At 51.2% G+C, this 25,221-nt stretch overlaps 6 protein-coding genes across 7 annotated transcripts; 2 read left to right on the top strand and 4 right to left on the bottom strand.

Annotated features, from left to right (window-relative positions):
- Positions 1–1,995: 1,995 nt before the first annotated feature.
- On the bottom strand, positions 1,996–4,908 carry LOC100901290 (14-3-3 protein zeta). 2 transcript variants are annotated; one of them, XM_018642194.1, is made up of 5 exons: positions 4,740–4,908; positions 3,770–4,010; positions 3,217–3,600; positions 2,553–2,661; positions 1,996–2,386 (listed from the first exon to the last, which is right to left on the bottom strand). In XM_018642194.1, exons 1-4 carry the CDS (start codon positions 4,790–4,792, stop codon positions 2,602–2,604), a joined length of 738 nt encoding a protein of 245 aa, XP_018497710.1. In that variant the 5' UTR covers positions 4,793–4,908; the 3' UTR covers positions 1,996–2,386; positions 2,553–2,601. The 2 variants fall into 2 exon arrangements, with proteins under 2 accessions (XP_018497710.1, XP_003739637.1); XM_003739589.2 differs by having other exon boundaries at positions 1,996–2,661.
- Positions 4,909–6,148: 1,240 nt separating this feature from the next.
- LOC100901432 (14-3-3 protein zeta) lies at positions 6,149–12,836 on the top strand. The gene is made up of 4 exons (XM_003739590.2): positions 6,149–6,618; positions 8,821–9,061; positions 9,688–10,071; positions 10,280–12,836. The coding sequence occupies exons 1-4, from the start codon at positions 6,566–6,568 to the stop codon at positions 10,331–10,333; spliced, it is 732 nt and encodes a 243-aa protein (XP_003739638.1). The 5' UTR covers positions 6,149–6,565; the 3' UTR covers positions 10,334–12,836.
- Positions 12,837–14,594: 1,758 nt separating this feature from the next.
- Sem1 (Suppressor of exocyst mutations 1) lies at positions 14,595–15,586 on the bottom strand. Its single transcript, XM_003739591.1, has 3 exons — positions 15,498–15,586; positions 15,014–15,109; positions 14,595–14,852 (listed from the first exon to the last, which is right to left on the bottom strand). The coding sequence occupies exons 2-3, from the start codon at positions 15,105–15,107 to the stop codon at positions 14,701–14,703; spliced, it is 246 nt and encodes an 81-aa protein (XP_003739639.1). The 5' UTR covers positions 15,108–15,109; positions 15,498–15,586; the 3' UTR covers positions 14,595–14,700.
- Positions 15,587–15,999: 413 nt separating this feature from the next.
- LOC100897911 (2',5'-phosphodiesterase 12) lies at positions 16,000–19,818 on the bottom strand. The gene is made up of 13 exons (XM_018642178.1): positions 19,606–19,818; positions 19,088–19,255; positions 18,555–18,675; positions 18,271–18,406; positions 17,931–18,142; positions 17,655–17,794; positions 17,432–17,604; positions 17,223–17,351; positions 16,935–17,101; positions 16,673–16,822; positions 16,472–16,589; positions 16,238–16,368; positions 16,000–16,134 (listed from the first exon to the last, which is right to left on the bottom strand). The coding sequence occupies exons 1-13, from the start codon at positions 19,689–19,691 to the stop codon at positions 16,000–16,002; spliced, it is 1,866 nt and encodes a 621-aa protein (XP_018497694.1). The 5' UTR covers positions 19,692–19,818.
- Positions 19,819–20,063: 245 nt separating this feature from the next.
- On the top strand, positions 20,064–22,637 carry LOC100897763 (uncharacterized). The gene is made up of 3 exons (XM_003739646.2): positions 20,064–20,329; positions 20,551–20,658; positions 20,771–22,637. Exons 1-3 carry the CDS (start codon positions 20,206–20,208, stop codon positions 22,561–22,563), a joined length of 2,025 nt encoding a protein of 674 aa, XP_003739694.1. The 5' UTR covers positions 20,064–20,205; the 3' UTR covers positions 22,564–22,637.
- A 1,010-nt stretch (positions 22,638–23,647) lies between these two features.
- LOC100901718 (keratin-associated protein 19-2) lies at positions 23,648–24,117 on the bottom strand. Its single transcript, XM_003739592.2, has 2 exons — positions 24,088–24,117; positions 23,648–24,003 (listed from the first exon to the last, which is right to left on the bottom strand). The coding sequence occupies exons 1-2, from the start codon at positions 24,097–24,099 to the stop codon at positions 23,701–23,703; spliced, it is 315 nt and encodes a 104-aa protein (XP_003739640.1). The 5' UTR covers positions 24,100–24,117; the 3' UTR covers positions 23,648–23,700.
- Positions 24,118–25,221: the final 1,104 nt, after the last annotated feature.

Below are 25,221 nucleotides of genomic sequence, written 5' to 3'. Positions count from 1 at the left end.
GCTTCCCATGAAGAGCTAGAAATCGCTTCCTTCGAGTGTTCCATGCAACCCGACCGCGCCGAATCCCATGTACATACCTCTCCAACTCTCGATGCCCGCACTGGAGGTAGGGATACCCATCTGAGTTGATCTATCCCGCCTGATCGGCGTATTCGCAAAGCCCTATCGAGACTGTCTCGATCGGGAGATTGCGGGAATCGATCCAGCGGCAAACATTTGCCTGCGAAATCCGAACTCGGTTTTCATGCATTCAAGCGGACCCAGAGCCGAAGCCGATTTATTTTCGAGGCCCGTTTTTCTCCACCTATTGGATGATGCCGAAGACCAGCGAAGTGTCTCCCATCTCTCTGGATGAATCGGAGGGAACCTGAAGGACTCTGGACAGCAATTGGAGCTCTGCTGTCGAATCTGAGTAAGTCTGAGGCTCAAGCGAAGCCTTGACAGAGGGGTCGTCAGCATTACCCACGCGGTCTTCTTCCCCCCGGTGACGCGTCTACGGGAATAACTCTTGATTCCGGCCATCCAGTAGTTTTATTGAAAACATGAACAAAAGGGATTCACAGACAGATCACCGTAATCGTCATATACATGGAGAAGTGATTCGAGCTTCTGAATCCAGAGCAAAGACGCTCGGGATTCCGGAATTAGGTCCACCCGTACACTGGAGCCTTGATCTTGATTTGGAACGCCTCGTGAGGTCACGGAGCAATAACGTACTTCATGATATTCCAGTCTTCGGATTGAGTTTGATTCTTCGTAAGCTATCGATAACGTGAGGAGTCGAGTTTTCCGGTAAGGGTGGTCCGGTAATTGACTGGAGGTGATCTGTGATTTGGGAAGAGCTACCCGATCGAAGACGAACCAATCACTACGCTTACCTACCACTAATCGACTAATAAGGGTGGCATTACCTCGTCGAGAGAGAGGAACTCGACTTCTATAATTTTCATACGTATTCACGTTTACAACGCGTCTTTGTACCACGTAATACGATGGCTTGACCATTGCGATTGCTGGAATCATACTCGATTTCCAATTGCCTTCTCAAGACTCCCGTTCTTGAGACGTTCTCTCGACTTCGGTTCCGTTTGCAACAGACTCGGTTGAAGAAGATCCCGACCGGCGCGATGTCAGTCGTGGGTCAATTTGTCCACGTAGAGGACCCCCGCGCATTGGTGAGCCCGTGACAATCCTAGCCGCTGTCCACGTCCTTTCCCTAGACCATAATTCTTCTGATTGAGATAGACTTGAATGAAAGGCAAGATTCCTGATCGGAGATCAGAGACTTGGTCGAAGGACTTTTCCCGAACGAGGCGGTCAATTTGGCTGCTCCTGTGAGGAGGAGGTCTCGCCTTAGGCAACAGTGAAACTCCTACCGACGTATCACCGGTCAGTTTCCGACGCATCCGGGACCCCCCACCCCTGGAGACGCCATGGATGGTATCCCATGATCGTTTTCTCGTCCCTGGCTGACAATTCCCAATCGTGATACTTCCGCTGGAGCCTTTTCTCTTTCTCGTGGTACTTTCCTCTCGCTCACAATCTCGGTCCCCGCTGTAATCTTCCGTGCTTGCTTTGATTGGTTCTTATTGTATAGTGCTTGCCTTCGCACTGTTTCATAGGAGTTCGTACATAAATAATTTTTCTCTTGCTTAATTTGTTTGGTTGTTTGTTTCCATGTTTTTCTCCTGTTTTGCTCCAGTGTGGCTTATTCGCGTTCACCTATCTAAATCTGCCTCTTGAATTGTGAAAGGGAACTTGGGCGGTCTGGGGTCGTCCGATCGAAATCTCCAAGTAGCTCGGGTTAGCGAAGAAAAAGAATTCGCGCGCGCAACTTTCAGCTACATTCGCAGGCAATCGTCAGCAGTCGCATCGTGAAGTACGCCATTTTTCAATAATCGATCGGAGATCCCTCCGTACGACGAACTCAGCTATGAGTCTCAAATAGATCCGCAAGTGACTAAGTATCTGCCAAATAGCTCAGGAATTTGTGAGTTTTGACTTTCGACAAGCCGTTTATCTCTCCGACTGTTTATTTTCAGCATATCCGGATTCCAGATTGTTCTGACCAATTTGCTTACAGGGAAAAAGAAATCTGTGGGTTTCCGATAGTTTCGAATCGAAGAACGGCGTCCGCCTTTCCATATGCTTCTTCCATCCTTGCTCCATTCTTTCCAAATTTCCATTCACATCCTCTCTTTCTCTCCGAATGATTGAACGAGATTGTGTTCTGGGGGAAATTCATCGAATTTTACCAAAAATCCGTTCATTTAGTTTCCTTCCAGTTTGCTTCCATCCTTTTCCGTCTTTGCTTCCTCCTTTCTGTACTTCCGCCTCTTCTTCTGCGTTGTCTTCTTAATGTCTCCGTCTTCTTAGGCTTCATTAACTGTAGGATTTTTTTTCATTTTTCCTCCTGTCTTGAATCTAAAGGAGTCGGTTGCTTATCTCTGTTTTGTCCTTTCGCTTTTGTCTATGCGTTCTCAGCTTCTGTATTCGCTTGCTCTTCGTTTTTTCTCTTCCGCCTCTTCCTTTACTCCTTTCAGCTGACGTACCTACGTACACGCCTCAGCCGGGATTCTGAATTGGAGATACAGTCGCGACTTAGTTGCCGTCACCCTCGGGCGGGGCGCCGTCCTCGCCTTGAGTGTCGGAGGTCCACAACTGCAAACGAAGAAACCGGAAACATCATGAGTCATGAGTCGAATATAATTTTTCCGATGGGTCCCCGACACAGTTACAGTAACAAGATTTCAAATTATAGCACTGGCCGGTGCTGCATCCGAGCGACGGTCGGAACCGTCCCGTTAAGGAAAGCACGAGGACCAATCCTACTAAGATTCGAAAATGGGAAGTCTCTCGGCTGAGAAGCATCTCTGACAGGCGGATCGCTGCTTAATCTGACTCGAAGGCCACAATCGCGATGCTGTCGGCGGTCGGTTAAGCCGCCGGATTAGTGGATCGATTGAAACTACCGCAAACCCATCGACGCGATAGAGATGAATGACTGCCCAAGACAGCAGTCTCGGCTTCTCATAACTGGAGACGGACGTACGCCGAAGCGTTTCGATTCATAAGCTCAATGAGCGAGAATCAGCGAGAGAAATCAGCAAACTGCAGAGCTCTTCCGAAGAGCGTTACGCCCGGGATCGGGACGCAAGAGATTTTCTGAAGAGGAGCGGCGCGGAAATCTCGAGCGGAGATGGACACGACACTCACCGTGAGGTTATCCCTGAGGAGCTGCATTATAAGCGTCGAGTCCTTGTAGGAATCCTCGTTAAGGGTGTCGAGCTCGGCGATCGCATCATCGAAAGCCTGCTTGGCGAGTTGGCATGCCTTGTCGGGCGCGTTCAGGATTTCGTAGTAGAAGACACTGAAATTGAGCGCGAGACCTAGCCGGATGGGATGCGTCGGTGTCATTTGCCCCTTGCTGATGTCGAACGCTTCCTGGTAGGCCTTTTGCGATTCCTCGACAACGGCTGTGCGTTGGTCCCCAGTAGCAACTTCAGCCAAGTACCGATAGTAATCACCCTTCATTTTCAGGTAGAACACCTTCGACTCGGTGTTGGTACTTTTGGGGATCAGGAAGTTGTCAAGAAGACCCTATAAAGCGAACACGTACGCAGCTTGTAGTATGGATTGCTCGAGTCGATCGCGTGTGGAGCTCTCGCAGGCGGCGTGACGGCTTTCGTTTATCGCTCGTTCAAACATATATCGCGGTGGGCAGGAGCTCGTCGTCGACAATTCTGTCCGCTAACAATTACAAACTTACTAATACACTCTGGCAGATGTCGGTGAGCTCCTTCTCGACCTTTTCGCGGTATTCCTTGGCCATGGCCTGTTTCTTCTCCGAACCTTCGGTTTTCTGCTCGATCGACGAAATAACTCTCCATGAACTTCTTCGGGCGCCCACGACATTTTTGTAGGCTACCGATAGGAGGTTTCTCTCCTCGTTCGACAGCTCGGGTGAGCTTTCTGTGATCTGCTTCATTGCAGCAGCCATGTCATCGTACCTGGAGGAAACAAAGTACAGAACTTCAGCTCTTCGATCGAACGCCGCGGGAATGACTCAGAAATCGAGACTCGGTCGGGTAATCCTGTCCTCAGAAAAGAATCCCCTCGGGTTCGAGTCGCACTGAACGGGGGGAGACGCTATCGACGCCGTCACCCTTCCGCTGGAACGGCTGTACGCGTGAGGTGCTCATTTGGGTGCCGACCATACGATGACGCATTATTCGAAAGAGATAAACGAGCAGATAAACGGATGGATAGATATTTGATTCGTTTGTCGTCTCATCGAATGTGAGCCGCGCGAGATTACTGGGAACGAGCGATTATTTTCCATGTTGTTTGCGAGCGTCGAGAAACTCTCGAAATGGATACTGACGCGCTTCCTATTCATAACCACAGCGATTGCTACTTGGTGCTACCTAAGCAGTGGTACGAGCGAGCCAACCTCCCATTCCCGTTGGTCCGGGAATATCAGCTCTCAGCACGCACACCAGCTCCATAAATAGCTTTCGGCCGCTGGGAGCCCAACTGGGGTTGGAATCGCGACTCGGAAGCTCCGTGGATCGGCGACAGATACGTGAAGTATGATTCGTTTCCCTCGACCGCGATCAGACTCGGTCCTGTTCCCCGAAAGCTCGCCGGCATCGCTGACAGGCAAGCATCAGTCGCGACGACGCACGCCTCACCAACGGAGATCTGAAAGAGAATCGATGAAGTCGTCCTGTACAAACCTTTCAGCCTGCTCGGCGATCTTCGCCCTCTGCACCAGCTGCTCCTTGTCCATTACGGCCACTGAGCACTCGCTACCACGTCCCAAAAACACCAAAAATTGCCAAAAATGCCTCGCTTTTCAAAATGGCAGAAGCAGCTCTTGCCTGGCGAGGACCGGATGAATGCATCCATAGCGTAGTTCGGCGGCGGGATCGACACCGCCCTCCTCGGGGCGCGCCGATTCAAATATGCCTCTCATTAGGCAATGAATCCCTCCAGATATCCAGCGGATCATTCTTTTCCAGCGAATCCAAGTGAGAACCTCCCGGCTGTTGGTTTGGTAATCTCTGGGAGAAATGTGAATCTGAAATTCCCCCCATGCCGATCGCAGTTTCCCGGAGGGCTGCTGGTGCGAGAGGTCGCGCGCAGCAGCCAAATTCAAATCTTGGCGTTCCCGGCAGACTTCGCTTACTCATGGAGGTTAGCCGAATAGTGCTCAGAGCGTTCGTTGTGGACCGTGATCGCGCCTCGAAGCGTATCCGATCATCTACCCCAGACCGATCTCGACCTTTCCTTTGACCCACATGCGAGAAGGAGCCGGTCCGATGACGGATAGGCCACGCTGAGGGGATCCTACCAGGGCTCATGGTTGGGGTCTAGGGCCTCGCGGGTCTGCTTCCCGTCCCCCGTTAACGTCATGGTTATAGGCGTCCACGTTTACGGGTCCGTACTCCCGTTTACCGAACACCACAGAAACTCGTTCTCGGAACAGTAACAGATGGGATCCTGAGCCTGAGGTGGACGTAGAGCGGCCAGTCGACAAGGGTCTGAGTCCGACAAAGTTCGGAAAAAGCGGGTCCCGGTCCATCCCTCAGAGAATCTGCTCTGAAAGAGCTTGGACCCCCGAAGACATGAATTGGAGTTCCTCCAGCTCTCTTTCCAAACGTTTGCCCGCTCTCGTTACCGGCGGAGGAGAAAATTGAATTTTATCGGAGCTCGGTGTTCTTCAATGTTCGCAATTTGAGGTTCAAACATTAGCACCGCTCTCAACGGAGCTGCTGCGCAGAAGGGAGATCGCAGTAGTGCGCCACCACCGGCTCCAATGTGTGCGAGCGGGGTCGGTTCTGCGCCGCCGCGGCACCGCTGCCGCCGCTCCGTGAGTGTGTGTACGGGAGTCGAATTTTCCAGAATATCTCGGGGAGCTAGCGCCCGGGCTCGGTCTCGCTGCCGAATGCGTTCACTCGTCCAATCGTCGTCGACGACCGCCGTCGACGGCCGACCGACCAAGCGAGCGCGAGGAGCGCCGGCGCGGCGGCGACGACCACCAACTGACGGGTCCATGCTGCGCACGCATGCTGGACGCCATCTTGCTCTTATTGATCCATCTTCTCATCCCTCCTCGACGAATCGAGAGTGGAGCAGCAGTCGGTACACGACGCGGAGAAGCGATTTGCGCTCTTCGGGACTAGAACCACGATATCGTGTCGAGCTCCGACACCAGAAAGTTTTGTCCTCGACCGAGACTTCAGCGTAACGCGCCGTCGACTCCTCGCGAGACGACGAGAGCACCAACCGCAGCCACTTCGACTATTGAGCCAACGCCGGCGGCAGCAGCAGCAGCCAGGCAGACAAGCCTCATTGTTGTTTTCACCACCAGCAGCCGCCGCCGCTGCAGAACAGACAGACAGATCCTCCTCGACAGCGACGACAACAACAACGACGACGACCAACACTACGACCAGCAGCGGGCACTGACTGATTTTGCCGAGTGCGTTTCGTGCGATCTTTGACATCAGTATTCGAACGGCTTTTCGTGTTCGATCCAACGACAAATTAAAGCTCAGAGATGGAAAAAGACCAGCTCGTACAGCGCGCCAAAATCGCCGAACAGGCCGAGAGGTAAGAAATTATTAACGACGACTGACTCTCTTCCACACACCGACGTCGGAGATAAGCCGGGAGCGAGCGTCGCAACCGTTTTTCTGCGCCGTATACGCACTCTCGACCCTGTATGGGTCGCTCTCGTTGCGCTCGACTACCGATCTGAGGCTCGCTGGGCCATTTGACGTCCGCTCTCGACCGACTCTCTGACGTTGTAGTCGGCTGAGTGAAGTCGCTCGCAGTGAGTCTGCTCTGGCTCGGACGAGCGAGCTAGCGCTCTCACGTTCCCTGGCGAAGTATTCTGCGATTATTTATCCGCCGGGTCGAATCGATCGAATCTCGAACCGTGATAGAATTCAATCTCGATACCACTTCGAGACACAAGGGTTAGCGCTTTAGAAATTGTGGAATCCGGTATCACGGCGCTGTTCGACGCTCGTCCGACTGAAGGAAACGTATTCGTCATTGCACGCGGGAAGCCCGCATTGCTCATCGTTCTGACTAGTCGGCCGTAGGCGTTGTCTCTTCGTTTTGGGGGCTAGTTTTTCCTACTTTGACGGATGCGGAGAGATCCAGTAAACCTAGTCCGTGACGGGAAGCTTTTGCTCCCGTAGGATATCGCTCAATCGGAACAGGTAGCAGGGCCTCCGAAGAGCCTGAATTGCTGGAGACGGGGAAGTTTCCGATTTTTTCGCGCCTGCGGGGAACATGGGAGCAAGCGAAAGGAAAACGACGTTCGCTCCCCCCGCAAATATCTCCACTCTGGAAACAAGGCGTCCGCTGCTAGCGCCGGCCCCGCGGTTGCTCGAGAGCTATTCGAGCGAGAGCTCGTCGAACATTTTCTCACTCAATTCAGTCATACTCATAATCCGATTGAGTCGGCCGCGAGTTCCCAGCATCGCTTGTCCATGGTCCGGATAAATAATTATTGACACACGTATTTAATTCGACCGAGGAAATCACGGCTATCCGCGCGTCACTGAAGTCGTTCGCATTCGTTTCTGATCATCTTCTCTTATGGAGAAACAGTCCGAACGTCATTTGCAAATGCCTTCTGTTCCCCGAGCTCTGCGAAGCTTCGCGCGTCAAGCGCCTAGTCTCAGACAGCGCTGTCGAGAGTTCACAACACAGCTCGGCATTGGGGATCCGCGACCATTTCCGCGCCTTGGCGCCCGTGGAAAACTTCCGAACCGAAGTGATTAGCATAACAGAGCGCAGTGATGCTCTCGTACTTTTCGCCTGACGAAAATTTTCAATTCTCACTCGTCGAGCGCTCCCAATCACGCAGCCGTAGCTCTCGCGCTTCGGAATGGCAGGTCCGTTTGTTTTCGGCTATTCATGGACCTTGTAGGTAGCATGATTATCGTACTCTCTTCTCTGCGAGGCGATTCTACGCGACGAGTCGTAATCTTGTGTCGATTCTTCGTTGCTCATGGATCTTCACACTCGGTCGAAATGAATCGCTTTCCCACATTATCTATGGGAGCTATTCTTCGGGGTTCCGTTCGTAACTTTGTGTCGTTAGGGGAATGACAAGTTGTAGCTGTCTGTTTCACAGGAGCCGTCCATGTCATTTTTACGGAGCATGTGAGCGACAGCGAAAAAGTGGCGGCTTATCCTGGCCGACTGACTGTCTGGCCGGTAGGCAGGCTGGCAGGCTGGCTGGGATTCTGTATTATTGCAATTCGGATGGATAGCTCGAAGCGCCAGAATGTCGACCACGGCTGGGTATGGTTCGAGTCCCGTTGCGGTCTTGCCAAGTCGACGCGCGATTGTTTAAACGTCGCTTACCGCGTTTGTGTGTCCGTCAGCGAGTGGTAAGTTGGTGAACATCGAAGCTGCGGAGAGCATAACGCATTGACATAGAAACACGCTGCCACAACACCTACAGCGGCCACGATCCCGAACTTTTTATGGCTTCGTACCGGTCTCGTTCCACGAGTCCATAACGACGACTTCATTGGCGTCAACCAGTGCCAACAAGGCAGAAAACGGGGGAGGAGATTCTCCCGCGAACTCTAGTCGTACGATATTTCCCGGTGTCGTCGATGCCCGAAATTCGTCACGAGAGTGTCCTGCCGCCGGATTAGAACTGTCCCTTGACTCGAACGTTCCGACCCGATGATCTATAACCGGAGCGCAAGATCGCCTGACGATTCTGCGACGGAAGCGCTGGCATGTCGAGGTTCCGAGTCGTTCAGCTTGATCTCTTGCTTCCAGGTACGATGACATGGCGGCTGCCATGAAGCAGATCACAGAAAACTCTCCCGAACTCACAAATGAGGAGAGAAATCTCCTGTCCGTTGCCTACAAGAACGTGGTGGGAGCTCGCAGAAGTTCGTGGAGAGTGATCTCATCCATCGAACAAAAAACCGAAGGCTCAGAAAAGAAGCAAGCCATGGCCAAGGAATACCGCGAGAAGGTCGAAAAGGAGCTCACCGACATTTGCAATGATGTGCTCGTAAGTAGTGACGCTCACAAGCTCCGGCGACTTCTAATCCGTACCAAGTTTTGCATAACGACTTCCTTATCAGCTCTGAGGAGCTTAACACTCGCCAAACTGTTAACACGGGTCAGTCGGCGCTGCTTTCCGCCTCCCTAGGGGTCGTCCCTCGGTCGAACCTCTGGTCGCTCGGCCGTCTTGCCTGCCCGCCGGCCACCATGGCCTTTCGATGTGCCTCGGTCGACGGCCGTGGAGAAGGGAAAAAATTACTCCGGGAAGTTTCTGTGCGAATGCTCGGTCGTTGGAAGTTGCCGTGCTAATCCTATAATGATTGACACAAAAAGCTCAAAGCACGAACAATTCGATTTTAGTCGGAATTTTCTTCTCGCTCCCTCGCAAATCTGATTTCGCTGTGCTCGTTTGTTCGGGATCGGATTTCGAAACAGAAAACCGGAGTTCCTGTTCTCGAAACGGTCATGGACTCGTTTCTCTCGCCGGCCTCTTCATCCGACGGAGTCCTCTCACGGTCTTCCTTTCAATAATCATGACGGTGACAATCAGCTGTGGAGTGCTCTTCTCACCCAGCGGGTTGTCATAAAATCGCAGAGCCATCTAAGAGAGCTCTTTGCTTTGTCCGCTTCTAGGGTCTCCTTGACAACTTCCTGATTCCGAAGAGTACCAACACCGAGTCGAAGGTGTTCTATCTGAAGATGAAGGGTGACTACTATCGATACCTTGCCGAAGTTGCCACGGGAGATCAGCGCACATCTGTCGTGGAAGAGTCACAGAAAGCTTACCAAGAAGCATTCGATATCAGCAAGGGACAAATGCAGCCGACACATCCCATTCGATTGGGCCTCGCATTGAATTTCAGTGTATTTTATTACGAAATTCTAAATGCACCCGACAAGGCGTGCCAACTCGCCAAGCAAGCGTTCGACGATGCCATTGCTGAGCTTGACTCTCTCAACGAAGACTCCTACAAAGACTCCACGCTTATAATGCAGCTCCTCAGGGACAACCTCACGGTGAGAATTTCGGTTGATAATTCCGGTTTTTCTTATCCGCTTCCGCTCGGCATCGCGGATCAGTTTGGGGCGATTTGGAGTTTTCTGCGCGCCTCGCGACACCATCAAGTTGACTTGCTAGATCAGGGCGGAACTGCTCACCGCGATACGATCCTCGGTCATGCATGGTTCTGTTTCCATTGTACCAACCCTTTGTGTTTAATTTCAGCTGTGGACCTCGGACACGCAAGGCGAGGAGGCGCCGCCGGAGGCTGAGAACTAAGCTTTGAGAGAACGAGAGAGAGAGTGAGCAACAGACATTAACTAAACAGCATACGAGGAGAGAGACGACGCAATGTGAATCGATTGAGAGCGATTTCCGCAATCGGAGGAATGAAGAACTTCAACTAGATGGTGATGGACCAGCGGGACATGCGACATCGTACGACACATTCGATTGGTGGGATGGACAACTGACTGACAGTAGAGCGATCGTCTTCGTCGGGATACATTGGCAGAAGCGCCAACAATCATTACCGAACTTGAAACGGAGACAAGTCTGAGCTTGAAGGATTAAGAGACAAGAGTCGTCCTACGATATCGCTGTTGCTGGTTCCTCAAGACTAGGTGGGAGGGAATTTAAGCCTCTCTGACAAAGTGATGGAGCTCTCAGACGACAAAGAAATAAACGAGGAACACTTGAACAGTTCTTGACCGAGACACACTAAGAAAGAAGAGCAGATGGCCTGATGACTGACTGCAAACCTTATGATTGATAGTAACGATGATCGTGGTCGTGACCACGCCTTGCCGATGAAGATGATTTTCATTATGATTATGATTATATCATTCCCTGCTGACGGATGATTTTTCTCATGACACCGATATGACGGTATCCTCCACTCCCCACAGCACACGTTTTGGTTCGAACAGACAGACAGCCAGTCAGACAGCCAGCCCCAAAACTTAATTTTCGGATGGGATTTTCTTTGGAAAGCTTCTGAACGACGACGCGTCGGCTTGGGGCAACGATGGTCACAATTCGATATGGGTCGTTGCTATCCGTCGAAAACTATCGGCCCTGGACCCCCGTCACCGGGGAAGCGCCGCAGAGCACCGAACACTCCGACTCACTGGATTGTGGACGAAGAATCGACTCCTCGAATATGATCTAGGCCGGACGAGGGATGTTCGAGCTCCGTCGATTCCCTGCAAATGACGAGCAGAATCTTCGGAAGATTTGTGGAGACACGCTACGCGCCGACCGTTCACTTCGAGCAGATTGTTTCTCTCGCGCGATAATTGAGTTATTCTCTGCTGATTTTCCCCCGGACGCGAACGAATCGGGGACTGCGCGAAGTCCTCGTGCTGTCAATTCCTTCGTTCGCTACATCAGTCTCGACTCTCGACTAAGCGTCGTGACGCAATCAGTAACATCAACAGCAACTCTAGCTTTAAGCAGTCGTGGTTTCATTTCCTAACATTTGTTCTTCTAGTTTTCCCCGAAACACCACCAAACGATTGAAAACACGATTGACGAATACGCCATGAAAACATACACAAGTTCGCATGTGATCGACGATACAAATGCTGTCGCGCGTGGTCACTCACGGACGTCTGCCTAGAGATTCCTACTTGGGCAGTTGTCTTGCTGACCGAACGCTCACTTATTCATGATTCCATGAACAAATCCGTATTCCTGGAGCTCTCCCGATTCTTTCGGTTCGTCTTCGAACTCGAACGAGGTTCGGTCGGTCGCTGCCGCCGTCCTCTGCCGTTACTGCCTTCGTGTGTTCGCATTACGTTTGGCGGCGATTGAGGGGGGGAGCTCTCGTCTCGAATTTATCAAATAATTCACAGCGCCACGTTCGGTGGCGAGTGGGAGAATAATTATTCCTCGAGAAGAGTTCAAGTCAGTGGAACAATCGATGTTGACTCATTTTGTTTAGAATTTCACCATTTGTTGAGTTTTCCACTTTTTTACGCACTTTCCTCGTTTCCCTCTATTTCACATCTTCAGCACTTCGTATATCCGTCGTCGTTTATCTATGGTCAACTTCAACTCGACTGTCGTCAATCTTCTCAGCTCATGGTGGGCATATGATTGAAACGATTGATGTTCATCTTATCGATGTGTCTCGTCCTATGTCATTCATGTACTGTACTTGTAGGACTTTATGCCGCTCTTGTAGCTCTGACATGCTAGAGCGAACAGCTGTACGTTTATGTGTCTCAGCACCTGCAGCCGCTGTCGATATAACTACAGGGATCAAATCATTTTTTCGTTCGCTCATTGTTTCGAACGGAGAAACGGAACTAATCATCTTTCTCCTCTGCGAACAACACATTGGAATACGAGAAATTGGAATCCCTGTGATCGACCCACGCGCGCCCTTCTTTTTCGTAGGGTGCGTGGGGAGGTCGCACTCAATGGGGAGAGTTTTATGAAGAAGTTGAAAGCAGACAAACTTTCTAAAATACTGACCATCATGAATTGGCTCCGAAACCCCGACGGTTCCTGTTTTCGTCCCCAAACCTTGCCTCGGATACTGAGTTTTCCGTTCAATGTGATGAAACTTTCGAGACAAAATTCGTCAGAGATTCTTCGGCATCAGTATTGCACTCGAAAATCCTATGGAGAATATACATAATATGTGTGTTTCGGATGAAACGGCAATTTTTCATTTTCTCTAATTTCGGAGAATTAGGCGATCGATGAGCTTTTTCTTCAGAAGACAGTGTTCTGTTGACTCGGAGTTGAATCGAAAAAGAGATCAATAAACTCTAAATTTCCATTGTAGTAGCTTTTCATCCTTATTGAGCTCAGGGAGGGGAGCCAACTTACGGCCGAGCCCGTTTCCGGCCGCCCGCAGGAATTCTTTCCGCTCGGAGGGGGCCGATATTCTATTATCCCCGAAGCACGGGACTTGATTCTCCTCGCGTCGCTCTCGCTGGGCGTTCGCGCACCGAGATGATTCGGGGCGCGGACGACCCCGGGGAGATTCCCGATACTCGCAAGAGCCAGGAGGTCCGTCTCCCCAAGACAAGCGACACGGACGCTTGGGACCGGTAGATGTCCAGGTCGCGAAACTTCAGAGTATCAAAGTACAAAGAAAGACCGATCTCCATTCGCGGTAATGATCCCGCCAACGGGCAGGTACGGTTGCGGACGACTCATGGATTCATTCTCGCCCAGCTTCCCATGATGATGCGGAAACCCACGCCGAGTATGCCGAAGACTGGTCCCGTCCCGCCAGATGCGAGCTCTCTCGTGCTCCGAGACAGAATACGTCGGACGGTGAGAACGGCGACGGAAGAACCCACAATCGAATGATTCGCTATACAGAGTAGGCCATGATCCGGCCGAATACCTCTCTCGGCGGAAAATGTAAAATACCACAGGAGCAGCGGTCGGTGCCTGCGCGGATTTCATGTCCACAGGATCTGCGCATGGAGACGAGCTTGGAGGACACCATCTCTCACATATACCAAGCGAGAAAAGCGAATTGAGGAATCCGACCATGCGAAGAGTTGGCTTTCGGAAGCAAGGGTCCTATACCCGATTTCGCTACACTGCTCCTAGAATGTCTCGCGGGCACGCGGATGAAGGCAAAAAGCTATTACAGCGGACGACGATCGACTGCCTCTCGATCTCCCGACAGGATGAATAATGACGCAGCGCTATAACCGATCCGGTGGCTTGATTGGAGCCTTCCGGTGGATGACCTCCTGAGACTTAGAATCCCAAACACGATCTCGAATCGGTCGAAAGTATAGGTATACGCTTGGCGAATCAGGTCTAGTCCGCCGATGAAAGTCAGGAGCCCGTGGAGCTTTGCCAGTCGGAGAGGAGCTAGATTCAATGATTCTCCGCTTTGTGTCCATGGGAAGGGAATTCCTCATTCTCCAACGTACAGCGCTCTGCCAGAGAAATAACCCCCACGCGCACAACTCAACAAGTGTGATCTCATCGACGTATGTGAATGTCCACCGGGTTTTCTAAGTCCCCTCTTCCTTCCTCTACATCCCCTATCCCAAAGGTGACGGAGAGTCCATCCCTCTTCCCTCGGTGGGCACCTTTATCGCACCCCAGATGCGATACTGCTTCTTGGAACCGAATTCGATCTGAGAAAATATTCTTCACCTCGCATGAAACTATCATTGGGTGCATTGTCCCATGATGGGGCACTGAGAGCAATTGTCTTTCGCGATATGAACCCCCTGATGGAAGGAGCCCCTCGATTTGACAGGATCTGCTCTGCGGCACCTGAAATCTCCTCACATCATCTCAAGAGTCCGGATCGAGTGAATGACGTAATCAGAGGAAAACTCTTCCGCGAATCGTTCCCTTGGAGGGGGGGGGGATGTCAGTCATCCTCCGCCAACGATACAGTCTTCCCCTTCGGAACGCAATCGGGACATCTGCTCACTTGCGAAAAAAGTTTGTGATGCGGCATTCTCCCCTGGCGAGAAGTTTCGTCAGATGCATCATCCTTGGTGAGACTTCAACAACATCCTCCGGAGATGGAGTACGCACGAGACCCACGGGCAAGGATTCGTTTATTCCTCGTCAAGGCAGAGAATCTGCCCTCATTAATATTCATCTCTTAGCTGCGTGAGATCGCAGCTCTTTCCTTTTTCACATGTTTTTTACATTTTAACATCTTGGGTCTGCTGCGGCTGGAAGCCCGCTTTGTTGAGTTCTCTTCGAAGCTGGTCTGAGAAGTCGTCCTCGACGTTGTCGTCGTCCCAGTTATCTTCCCAAACATTTGCCTCTTCCGCGTCACATTTTCCGGTCCATTCTGTAAGACGCAAGAAGAACTTTAGTTCCAGCCCAGCAACGCGAACACGGATCACTCGAGAGCTCACTGCGGAATGAGCTTCCCAGAACTCACAAACCGTTGCGCGGACACGTCCATAGGAATCTCATGGTTCGCTTGAAATTCGCCATGATTGTGCTTACCTTCGGCGGGGAATTCCTCGAATTCGTCGTCCTCCTCGAGAAGTCCGAGGTCGACTTTCTTCGGGGTTTCCTGACTGGCGGTAACAGAAGACATTTCTGTGAATCAAGTTCGCTACGTCAGTGGAGAGTCAGAATACGACGTACGATCCGGTCATATATGAGCACTGCCGACATTTTCAGTGAGCCGATTCACATAGGGTGAATCGAGATAGACTTATTCGACCAGACCGGTCAGGAAATCGAATGGAACGACGGCTCGTGGTTTCGCCTAATGGATTGGGTTGACAGAAATGACTGTGCAGAAATTTGCTACGCAAGACAGGAGTGAAGGTTCGCCCAGACAACGACTGTTACGAGAAGTTCCAGAATTATCGTGGGGACGATCGCCCTCTTCGTCTGACGGGGGGGGGTGGTCGTTTCCTGCGCGCAGTCTTAGGCTCGTTCAGATTATTCGGTTCAAATGGCTCTTCGAAATTTAACTTACTTATCTTTTCCTCCCGCTTAGCCGACGGAACTCAGACGACGAAGTTCGGTTGTTGTTCTCTTTGCTCTCTCACTATATAATGCGCCATAGACAGAATCCAAGATGGCGGACGCTCGGATGGAAGGCGCGCACTTTCAAATGATCAGCCGTGGAGCAGCCTTCGGTTAGTTGTTCGAAGCAGGAATCGGGGCGGTCGCAGGTCTCACTGTTGACAGGGACTTTCTTCCGAGCTCTAATTAAAGAAGGAACCCCGTTTTGGGACGGATACCCATTTTCATAAGGATTACTTTCTCGAAGGCTCATGAAGAGTTTGGGTCCGCTTCCGCCAGACACAGAGTTTTGCTGGCTGGTCGTTTCTCGCGAGCGACAAACCACCGATGAAGGATGAGGCCTGCCGCGACGTCGATGGAGAGCTTTCAGGATGACCTCGAGAAAACTTTTCATGGAGCTGCGTCCATTATCTATCGTCATTCGAGTAGCATCGGTTCTGTCAAAATCGTTTTTATTTCCTGAACTTGAGATTGGCGACCAGAGCCAGGTGATCCGACGGGAAGATCGGCGACGGAATCGCCTTATACTCTTCATGTGCCAAAAGGTCCTCGCTTGGAAGCGGCACGATTGAGTCCACCGCAATTTCCTTCAGGGATAATAGCATCTTGAGGACTAAGTAATTATGGAATCGATTGCTCCGATGACGATACCAGTCGTGACCTACAGCTCGAGTCACGTGCGCTGCTCACCTCAGAATGGAATATGTAGTCCAGGCAAGCTTTGAACTCGACAGTGTAATTCGTGAACTCGGGTGTACCGCAAGCCGATTTCATGCAGCGTTCGATTTTTGCAACCACTCCGCTGATCTTTTCCTCGGGGACTAAAGGAGAGATGAATGAACCGATCGATCGAGAAACTCTGAGCAACATCGGCTAGGAACCTAGGTGGCGAACGATAACTCGCCGAGGAAGGCGGTCACCTACCGCTGATCCAATCCAACGAGTCCTTTGGCACGTGCCCCGTGGTGAAGAGTTGGTAGACGGCGAACTCGGGCGTGCTGTTGAAATCCCCACAGAACAGAGATGCACACGGCGAATCGTTCTACGGGTACGATTCGAGATTATTGCATCGTCCCTGATTGCTTCCGCTCGATAATGCCTGATCTGACTGCGTATGATACTCACATCTTTGAATCTTGCAGCGGTACTCTGAAGCTCGCGCAAGCCCACGAGAGCCTGGAGCAGCCGAATGTGGTCAGAGTTCGGGTGGAAGAACAGATGAGTGTTCCCAACTACCAGGTGCTTCTCGCTAGCTTTATGCTTCAGGACGGCTTGCTGGAAAACGGGGACCCATCGTTGTGACCGGGAGCTCTGAGCTCCAAAAACGCTCATTCGATTATTGACGACAAGATGGGACATCTACCGAATCGTGAGTTCTCAATCTCACCATGTACATTTGATTCAACTCTTTGAGTCTGAGTCTGAGCATCTCATTCGCATTCACGGCTTCCTTGAGGTCTGCCAAATTTTCCTGTTTTCGTATTGCTTGAGAATAAGTCAAAGAAGACTGCTCCAGAAGCTCGAACTTCGATTTCCGGAAGAATATAGCGACACCTGGAAAGAGATGACAGGATTTCCGACGAGCCCAGTAGAGACTCAGCCCATGAATTCTGGAGCCGACGAGAGATCCCCGGACCCATCTGTTGGAGGTTCCGCACCCAAACTTCGACCTCACCTTCAGAGTTTTGACCACACTTCTCAGCGTAGAAACCTTCGAAATCGCGTCGGCTCAGCGATGGGTAGAGATCTTTGCTGAACATGCTGCGATCAACTTCTTGCAGGCAGAGGATGTCCCCGTTGTATCCTACGAAAGAGATTTGAGTTACTCGATGGCACCCGGATGAAAGCTCCTGAACGGGCGGGAAGGGATATTTTCGAACTCACCTAGGATCTCTCTCATGAGTAAGTGTTTCCTGTACTTGAAATCAAGCGCCCAGGACGGACAATAGCCGAATAATACGTTTTTCGAGAACTTCGTGTGAGCATAAATGTTCGCCAATAAGTTATAGGAGACGACCCTGAATCTGGAACCAGCCACGGTATCAAAGAACGCTATTCTTGCTTTTGATACGGACATCAGAAGGAAAACTAGACGATCTTGACTCACTCATCGTCCGGTAAAATTTCTGCAGTCAGTTTCAGCCGGTCATCGTACAGATTGTAACCCGTGGGGTGCGTCACTACAGAATCTGAGATCTCTTGAATCCGAACGCCCTCTGCATCTTCCCGTCTTGGTTCGCATTCCACCTGAAAATGGGAAGTATCCCCAATCAAAACATACTTTCCGGAACTCATTTCGCGGCACTTCGGTCGCCGGGGCTCAAGCGAAGGGCACGGCATGCCGATCCAAGCGAGATGATTCTAGCCGGAATATTTGTCTCACCATAAGATTCTGACCGACATGTTCTTCCGTAGGATAGAATATATTGCTACATTCGCCGTTGAGTCTCAGGAACGTTCTTCCTTTGATTTTTCGTACATCGTCCTCGGGATACTTCTCAATCGCAGTGAACTTCGGCGCTTTAATCCACCATGAGAAAACGCAATCTTCAAGTTTAGCGTGCTCGAGACTCACATACGCTTGGACCGGGCAACCTGGAATTTTCTCTTTCCGTCATCGGCTGTGCTGAACTGTTCTAACGATTTCGCAGGGAGACGAATCTTGCCCTCCAGGAAAGAAGAAATTCTTCGTTCGGGACCATCTTTGTGGTCCGAGATCGTACCGACTATCAACATGCTGGGGAGATCGAGTCGGACGATCGTTGGAGCGTTGACAACGATAAGGAAACTGTGCGTTCCAACTTTCAGCGTGTTTCCTGTTTTGAAAGCCTCACGATTCGACAGGAACGGCTCGAGAACCTGGGAACGGCGTAGCGTCAATCGTGAGAGATGTTCGAGGGAAAGAGGGGCTCCCGAGCTGGTATGTTCTGCTTGAGAGATCAGATTTCGGCTCTCGTTTTCAGATACCAGCGGATTCTTCCGAGGTCTTCAACGAAGATATGCTCACTTTCCCAAGTGGATCTTCCACGTGGACTTCGAACTCCGGCGTTTCGATATCCTCATCTTCAGACTTCTTCCTTTTCCGTCTCATTCTCTTCTCGGCCTCCACGGTTATGTTTTTCTTCGTCCTGCGGAGATGAATCCCCTGGTCAAAAGCAAATCGAATCAATGTCTCTTCTTTCCAGGGATATTCATCATGCTCCAGGCGGCAGAAAACCTTATTCCTACGATATCATCGATGAGTCGATGAATTGACCATAATTTATTCGCCACTCAATGGTACTGGTCTTTCGCTCGATCCAGCAACACAGGTCCGCTCATTTCCAGTCCTATTCCGGCCGCTCGAGGCCATCGCGGCCAAGAGTCGATGTCTCTGAGACGCGGCATAAAGGGAGCTCTCGAAGAGAAGACCCCGTACGGAAAATTGCGTACAGCCGCCGTCAATGATTGAGCGAGCCTTGAGTTGGATGGGGTTTCGACCAATGACGAAGAACCCAGCTCAACGAGATCACGGAAAATCACTCGAATATCTATGATCACCTTGTGAGAGCTATTTCGAGGGCCTCGTCAAGACCCCTGTTCAGGGTGAACATCCGGTCCGGAATGATTTCGCTCTGCAAGCGAAAAGAGAGCAGCATCTTCTGCTTCTCCTCGTTCAGAGACACGAACGCGAGTCTTCGTTTCTCGGTGCTCGTCATGTTGCTCCGCCTGAAAGCGAGTCGCGATTCGATTAGTAAAATGCCAAGGGTGTGCGCGGAAGTCATCTGACAATATTCCACACGGTATCTTATCCACGGAGCGGCTTCATTGTTCGGCTTGCATCCCTCTTCCAACATTGGGAGCGTATACACCTCAATTATGCGTCTCACTCGGATCTTTGAGCCCGAACAAACTGTTCGCGCAAGAGTTCCGGCTGCGGGAGACTCGCTCCCCGGTCGCTCTTCGCTCAGGAGAATTTCCTCCTACTTGATATATTTCCTGATATCTATACCATCCCCTATCGGGAAACTGGTGGGCAGTAATGGAGAAATGCAATCTTAGGGTTCTCACTCAACTACCTGATACCAGCGATGGATCCAGGTGCTCTCTTGAGAGCGTCAAATTTCGAATGGGACAACAGGAGCCGGTGAGAGACTCGGATCATTGCTCGCTCCTGGAGTACTCCGATGTGTTTCTCCGGACTGCGAGCTCCCAAATCGATGGAGGGAGCGCGGAATAAAAGCACAGAACAACTCCAGGTCTTCGATCAGATGTTCAAGACTCCAGCCGTAGCACCGGCGCATAGTGATATTCCGTTCGAAATTGTGTGCGCCGGTTGAAACATCTTCACAAAAGCGTGGAGCTTTTCCCTCCTATTCTGAACTGACGATAGAGATGATTTTCGAGCCCCTACCTCGAATCGACTCGAGCCGGGATCGGATACGGGGCAGAATTCGAGAGAAAACGTGGTGAACACGCGTTTTTCAAATTTGGCGCTTCTGAGCCTGTCTGCTCTGTCGGACGTAAACACAGCAGCGCGATTCTCATCGAGCGCGACTCGGAGTCTTGAGGTTTCTATCTCCGGAGAGTGTATCGAGGGAATCGGGATCCTGTCACGATCAGGTCGAACTTCCTACTTTCAGTCTTCACTGCTCCGTATCGAGCAGTCCCGAGGGAAGATGGTAGAAACACTTCGAGGTGCCGGTCACTGTGACAGGGTTCTGACGAGCCGTCGCATCATTTTCCCTCAGCTCACAGAAGAAACCGCGAGGGGAAAGCATATCATGGTTCTGCACGACAGGGGTAATGGAATTTTCATCCCGTGCGATATAATAATAGTTCATACTCAAGGAAACCGCCTGACAGTACTCGAATCAGGGCGCGAATGTCCGCGCATCTTTTGGAATGTTTTCTGAATAATCGAAAAACACCAAACCTCGGATATAATGATCAGTTGCTCCGAGATTTCATGATATTCTTGAGATCCGATCCGCAAGTCCGTGACACCATCTGCCGCATTACAGGCAGACGAGCCGAGAAAACTTTGAAGCAGATCATCAAGCACGACATCCTCTGTGGAGGATCATACGAGCATCTGGGGGGCAACGTTTACCTCGTCGACCGACCAAAAGGTAAGGCGAGATCTCGAGCGGAGTAATATGGTTATGGATTATGAATAACTACTCTCGCGGACTCCTCTCCCCCGCGATGTCGACTAATGAATTCCAATCCATTCCTTTCCAGATGGTCATATCGAATCCGTGAGCCTTGATGTAGAGGGCTCCGAGAGTCGGGTCTTTTTCGTGGAATGCAGCCCTGAGCACGAAAACCATTGGGGTCGGTGCACCGCTGATGGATTTTCGTGCGGAATCCTCGACATGGACGTATGGCAAAAAATTCTGGAAGGTAGCGGACCGAACGACTTCACCGTGTCGCGCTCATATCACATGGACTGCGAGCCGGACTGGACTCTCGAGAGCGAGCCGGATCCGATGTCTGAGGAACAGCAAGCCATGCTCGAATGTGGCCTCCCTCTGAACTTCGGCCAGAGCAGGGACTTCAGTAAAGTTTGCGACGATGCCATCCTGGTGGAAAGTTGCATCGTGGAAAAAGACTACGATAGGGAGCTGAACGACTTGAACTCATCCACGGAGAGACTCACTGTCTCGGAATCTCCGCCTCCCGAGGCTGACGAGGTATCAGGGACGACGGGATCCGACTTTCCGGGCACTGACCCTGCGCCGGGAAGTTTGTCCGAGGCGCAATTCAGAGTTTTCTGGCTCCTCCATGGTGAGCGACTCTGCACGGACTCTTGGCGCGCTAAATACGGAACTTACATGTCCGACGCGTCGGTGTTGGACCAATCCGACTGCGCCGATGAAGGGATATGTCGAGATCTGAGTGCGAACAATAGTTTCAGTCAAGAGGATAAAGATTCTCGGAGCGCATTGAATGCGCATCCGCGAGCTGCAGCGGCGAATGGGACAGAGCCCGAAAGCGACGAAGAAAGCAATGCGAACGATCACAGTGCGGCATGGAGCAAGCTGTGGAGAGAGCACGCGTGGGAAGTGTATCTTCAGCAGATGAATCGGTTGCTCAAAGATGAAGTTCCCCTTCATGCTTGCGCTGACGTCCAGGAGCAGCAGAACATCTCCATGGGCGCTGTCGGCGAGGATGCCGAAGGTGCCGAAGCTGCGGGGCACAACGAGGAGGACCAGGCAGCAGACGGGGAGAGCTCGTTTCCCGGGAAACGGAGCCTCTCATTGAATGACTTCGGCCTTGTGACTGACGGAGAAAGTTGCAGCATCGATAATCGTCTAATAAAGAACCATAAGCTCAAGAAGATCAAAAAAGAAAGCCACAACCACAAGCGCCTCCCGCTGACGACGAGTGCGGACGCGCTCGAAGATGCTCCGAAAGACGCTCGTCTCGCCAAGTACTGGGCTCAGCGTTATAGACTATTTCGGAAATTCGACGACGGCATACGTCTGAATGAAACTGCCTGGTTCAGTGTCACACCGGAGAAGATAGCCGAGCACGTCGCCGCCCGAATGTGTCCGAAAAGTCAGAGAAAATCGAATTTTGTGATCGACGCCTTCTGCGGCGTTGGTGGCGACGCCGTTCAGTTGGGTCTGAGATCCCAACTCGTCCTCGCGATAGATATCGATCGAGAAACGATCGAGATGGCGAAACACAACGCGGCGATTTACGGAGTTGAGAAGAGATTGGATTTCATCCAGGCGGATATGAACACCTTCGTACCTCGGATATCACCTGACGCCGTACTATTCACCCCGCCGTGGGGAGGTCCGGAGTACAAGGACAAAGATGCTTACGATCTTTCGGATATGGAAGTTGATCTGGTCAAGATTTTTCGAAGGTGGCAGCAGGTTACGCCCAACATCGCGCTGATAGTGCCGCGGAACACCAAAGTAGAAAAACTTTGTGAATTAGGACGGGTGGAGCTGGAACAGAATTTACTGAACAAAAAAATCAAAACGCTCACGGCTTATTACGGGGACCTCATTTGTAAATGATGCTATAACCTGTCGTTCATGTTGTATAAATGCTCCTACGATGAGTGAATCAACAGTTCGCTCATGCTTCTCAATATGACTCGTCCTTTCAACCTTTTGCCATACGACTTACGGATCTCTCATGCTATTTAAACCTTCAATTAGCATGCTGTCTAACACTCTGATGTACGTACAAAGGCAGATTTTCTCCCTGCAATGGGGGCGGTGAGCGACGATTCTTCGGGGAATACCCTAGCCGCGAAGATGTTGACGTCCTTCCCTATGATGTTCACGTACTTTCCTGGATGTCGTATATCGTACGGCGGATCCCTGATGAGGTATTTTTCCATTAGCCTCTTCATATATTGATTTGATCGTTTTAACTTCTGGAGGCAGCCCTGTAGCATCGATAGTTAAGATAGCGCAGCTCACATGCACGTACGGAAGACGAAGGAGAGGATACACCAAAACAATAAAGTAAGCCTGACATGCAGGCAAGCCCCAGTTGCGGGTTGGTCGAACCGAGCCCAGTGTGCTTCTCTGTTGGACGTTACAAGCCCCAGCGCCGAAGTTCCGGCTTTCAAGTTCGACCAGATTTTCCGCGATATTTCTGATTATTCTGACCTGGGAACTGGACAGAATCTTGAAACCCAACCCCTCCAAAAAAACTATTACGCCAAGGACCGTCTGGAGTTTTTCGCCAATCCGTCCTTCCCCGTGTCAACCGAGTTTCTTACACCTTGCTTTCGCAAGTCGCTCCCACTCAACCACCTATTTACACGGACGCCAGAATTCCCACACTTTTTGTTGGCGACGATTCAGAAGTCGTATCGATTCTGCTCAAATTTTTTGACCGATTTTTTCTGGTGGGAAATCCCTATATTCGAGATCGGCGAGTCCAGGGAGATATCCTCTCATTCTGGAGCACTCTCAGCGACTCCTAAGCTTATCGGTGAAGCGTCTCAAGTGCGAGTGCAATTCACCGATGCTATCGGATTTGGCATTCCCTTTGAGCGAAAGTAAGAGTAAGCGAAACAATGCTGAGAACGGCCTATGTCTGGTCGAACGAGGACTTCGACTGGGATGTAGACTTTGCTGTTCGGTGTGATTCGCGATTTATTCACAGGAAATTTACAGGCTAGACAAACTGCTCCAGGCTCAATATCCGTAACCATGGCCATAACCGTGCCCGAGCCCGTAGCCAAGACCGTGGGAAAGACCGTGACCGTAGCTGTGGTGACCGTGTTGGATTTTCGAGCCATAGGAGAACGCTCTGCCGACGGGATGGCCGTAGCCGAATCCTCCATAATGACTTCCATATCCGTGGCCGAGACCGTATCCATGGCCGAGACCGTGTCCAACTCCGATACCGTATCCTCCGTAGCCCCCGTAGCCTCCGTAGCCACCGAGGTGTCCGGCGATGGCGAAGGCGGCCATAGTGGCGACAATGAGCAGAGCAAGCTGAAAAGGAGCTCATTCTTTGTAGTCGGGCAGGAACATCATCCGGAGAGCTGTTCCACCGTTTCGAATCGAGAATGAACTTACAGTTGACTTCATGGTTGGCTGTGTTGGGATTGACATTTTGTCGCGGCCGGTTACGGACTTTTATCCAAACCGTGAGAGGTGAGGGTTGAGGCGTGGTTGGGTTCCACGAAAGACCAACCAGATCGCGCGATACCTGAGCCGGATTCTGTGCGCTTGATATGAATACGCTTGGAACGAGCAAAGTATATAGTGGTAACACGATACGAATTACGCGACGGCAGTGGAACCCGGTCTTATTTGAGTTTTTTGGACTGCTTAACCTTCTGTGTCGCATCGAGCTTCGGGCCCGGACGCTGGATCCCTCAGAAAGCATCCATCACGAAGTTATTTGGTGATTTTTCAAGGAGAAAATCCTGCGGGGATACTTAAGAATTGGTTCACGTGGAGGGCCCGATCCAAAATTGATTCTTTCGCTGCGGCGGCTACTCTGTGAATTTTCCATCGGAATCGCGAGCCTCCGTCGAAGAAGGCCCCCTAGTCTGATGTTCGAGAGTTATGTTTGGATTGCGGAGAGACCATTCGTCTAATATGTGCTGTACCCAGAAATTTGCGTCCCCGAGAACCCACTCCGGAGACAGAGACCTAGGGGGTACAAGTTTGTGACGTCAAAAGGTTTTGACTGGGGCGACACCCGATCATTCCAGCTCACGTAAATGAGCTGTGAATTGGAAGAGACGCTGCGATAGTTTTGCGGTCGCGAGCCTTCGGTCAGTCAAGTTACGATATTTCCCTACTTAACCATGGCCGTTATTAACAACTTTGGTTCCGTTCCTCGTGGACCCAGAACTTACTCAAATGGAACGGAAGAGTAAATTCTTTCAGGAAGGCGAAAGTTTTATTACCACAGCTCCCAGAGGTCGAAATTGAGCCCATCAATGCCACTGTGGACCGGCTCTGATTGTTCCTAGGACGGAAAGGGTTCCCTTATCTCCCTGTCCTTCGACAGAAAGCGTAGTCGAGGCGAGGGGTCGGATGCGACTCGGTCTTGGTGCCCGAGTGAGGTTCCCCCGACTCTTTCCATATGATATGTCCCAGAAAGCGAGATCTCCACTGTCGACCCGATCGGTCAGCCCCGGCCGATATGAGGGCCATGCCGGATCTGAATCGTGGTTTCGAAATGATGCTTATCACTCA

The sequence above is a fragment of the Galendromus occidentalis genome, unplaced genomic scaffold (genome assembly GCF_000255335.2).
Source record: "Galendromus occidentalis unplaced genomic scaffold, Mocc_1.1 scf7180000076574, whole genome shotgun sequence".
Taxonomy (NCBI): domain Eukaryota; kingdom Metazoa; phylum Arthropoda; class Arachnida; order Mesostigmata; family Phytoseiidae; genus Galendromus; species Galendromus occidentalis.
This window is presented reverse-complemented; position numbering and strand designations above follow the sequence as displayed.

What these genes read in the sequence shown, in the direction of transcription:
- LOC100901290 (XM_003739589.2), bottom strand. Translation starts at nt 4,792, where the DNA reads ATGGACAAGGAGCAGCTGGTGCAGAGGGCGAAGATCGCCGAGCAGGCT. An exon ending in ATCGCCGAGCAGGCTGAAAG is followed by an intron (nt 4,011 to 4,739) that starts GTTTGTACAGGA and finishes TGTTTCCTCCAG; the next exon opens with GTACGATGACATGGCTGCTG. An exon ending in ACATCTGCCAGAGTGTATTA is followed by an intron (nt 3,601 to 3,769) that starts GTAAGTTTGTAA and finishes TTCGCTTTATAG; the next exon opens with GGTCTTCTTGACAACTTCCT.
- LOC100901432 (XM_003739590.2), top strand. Translation starts at nt 6,566, where the DNA reads ATGGAAAAAGACCAGCTCGTACAGCGCGCCAAAATCGCCGAACAGGCC. An exon ending in ATCGCCGAACAGGCCGAGAG is followed by an intron (nt 6,619 to 8,820) that starts GTAAGAAATTAT and finishes TCTTGCTTCCAG; the next exon opens with GTACGATGACATGGCGGCTG. An exon ending in ACATTTGCAATGATGTGCTC is followed by an intron (nt 9,062 to 9,687) that starts GTAAGTAGTGAC and finishes GTCCGCTTCTAG; the next exon opens with GGTCTCCTTGACAACTTCCT.
- Sem1 (XM_003739591.1), bottom strand. Translation starts at nt 15,107, where the DNA reads ATGTCTTCTGTTACCGCCAGTCAGGAAACCCCGAAGAAAGTCGACCTC. An exon ending in CGAGGAATTCCCCGCCGAAG is followed by an intron (nt 14,853 to 15,013) that starts GTAAGCACAATC and finishes TGCGTCTTACAG; the next exon opens with AATGGACCGGAAAATGTGAC.
- LOC100897911 (XM_018642178.1), bottom strand. Translation starts at nt 19,691, where the DNA reads ATGATCCGAGTCTCTCACCGGCTCCTGTTGTCCCATTCGAAATTTGAC. An exon ending in TGGAAGATCCACTTGGGAAA is followed by an intron (nt 18,407 to 18,554) that starts GTGAGCATATCT and finishes CGCCGTTCCCAG; the next exon opens with GTTCTCGAGCCGTTCCTGTC. An exon ending in GTGTGGTCAAAACTCTGAAG is followed by an intron (nt 17,102 to 17,222) that starts GTGAGGTCGAAG and finishes ATCTCTTTCCAG; the next exon opens with GTGTCGCTATATTCTTCCGG.
- LOC100897763 (XM_003739646.2), top strand. Translation starts at nt 20,206, where the DNA reads ATGGTAGAAACACTTCGAGGTGCCGGTCACTGTGACAGGGTTCTGACG. An exon ending in CATGGTTCTGCACGACAGGG is followed by an intron (nt 20,330 to 20,550) that starts GTAATGGAATTT and finishes GCCGCATTACAG; the next exon opens with GCAGACGAGCCGAGAAAACT. An exon ending in CCTCGTCGACCGACCAAAAG is followed by an intron (nt 20,659 to 20,770) that starts GTAAGGCGAGAT and finishes ATTCCTTTCCAG; the next exon opens with ATGGTCATATCGAATCCGTG.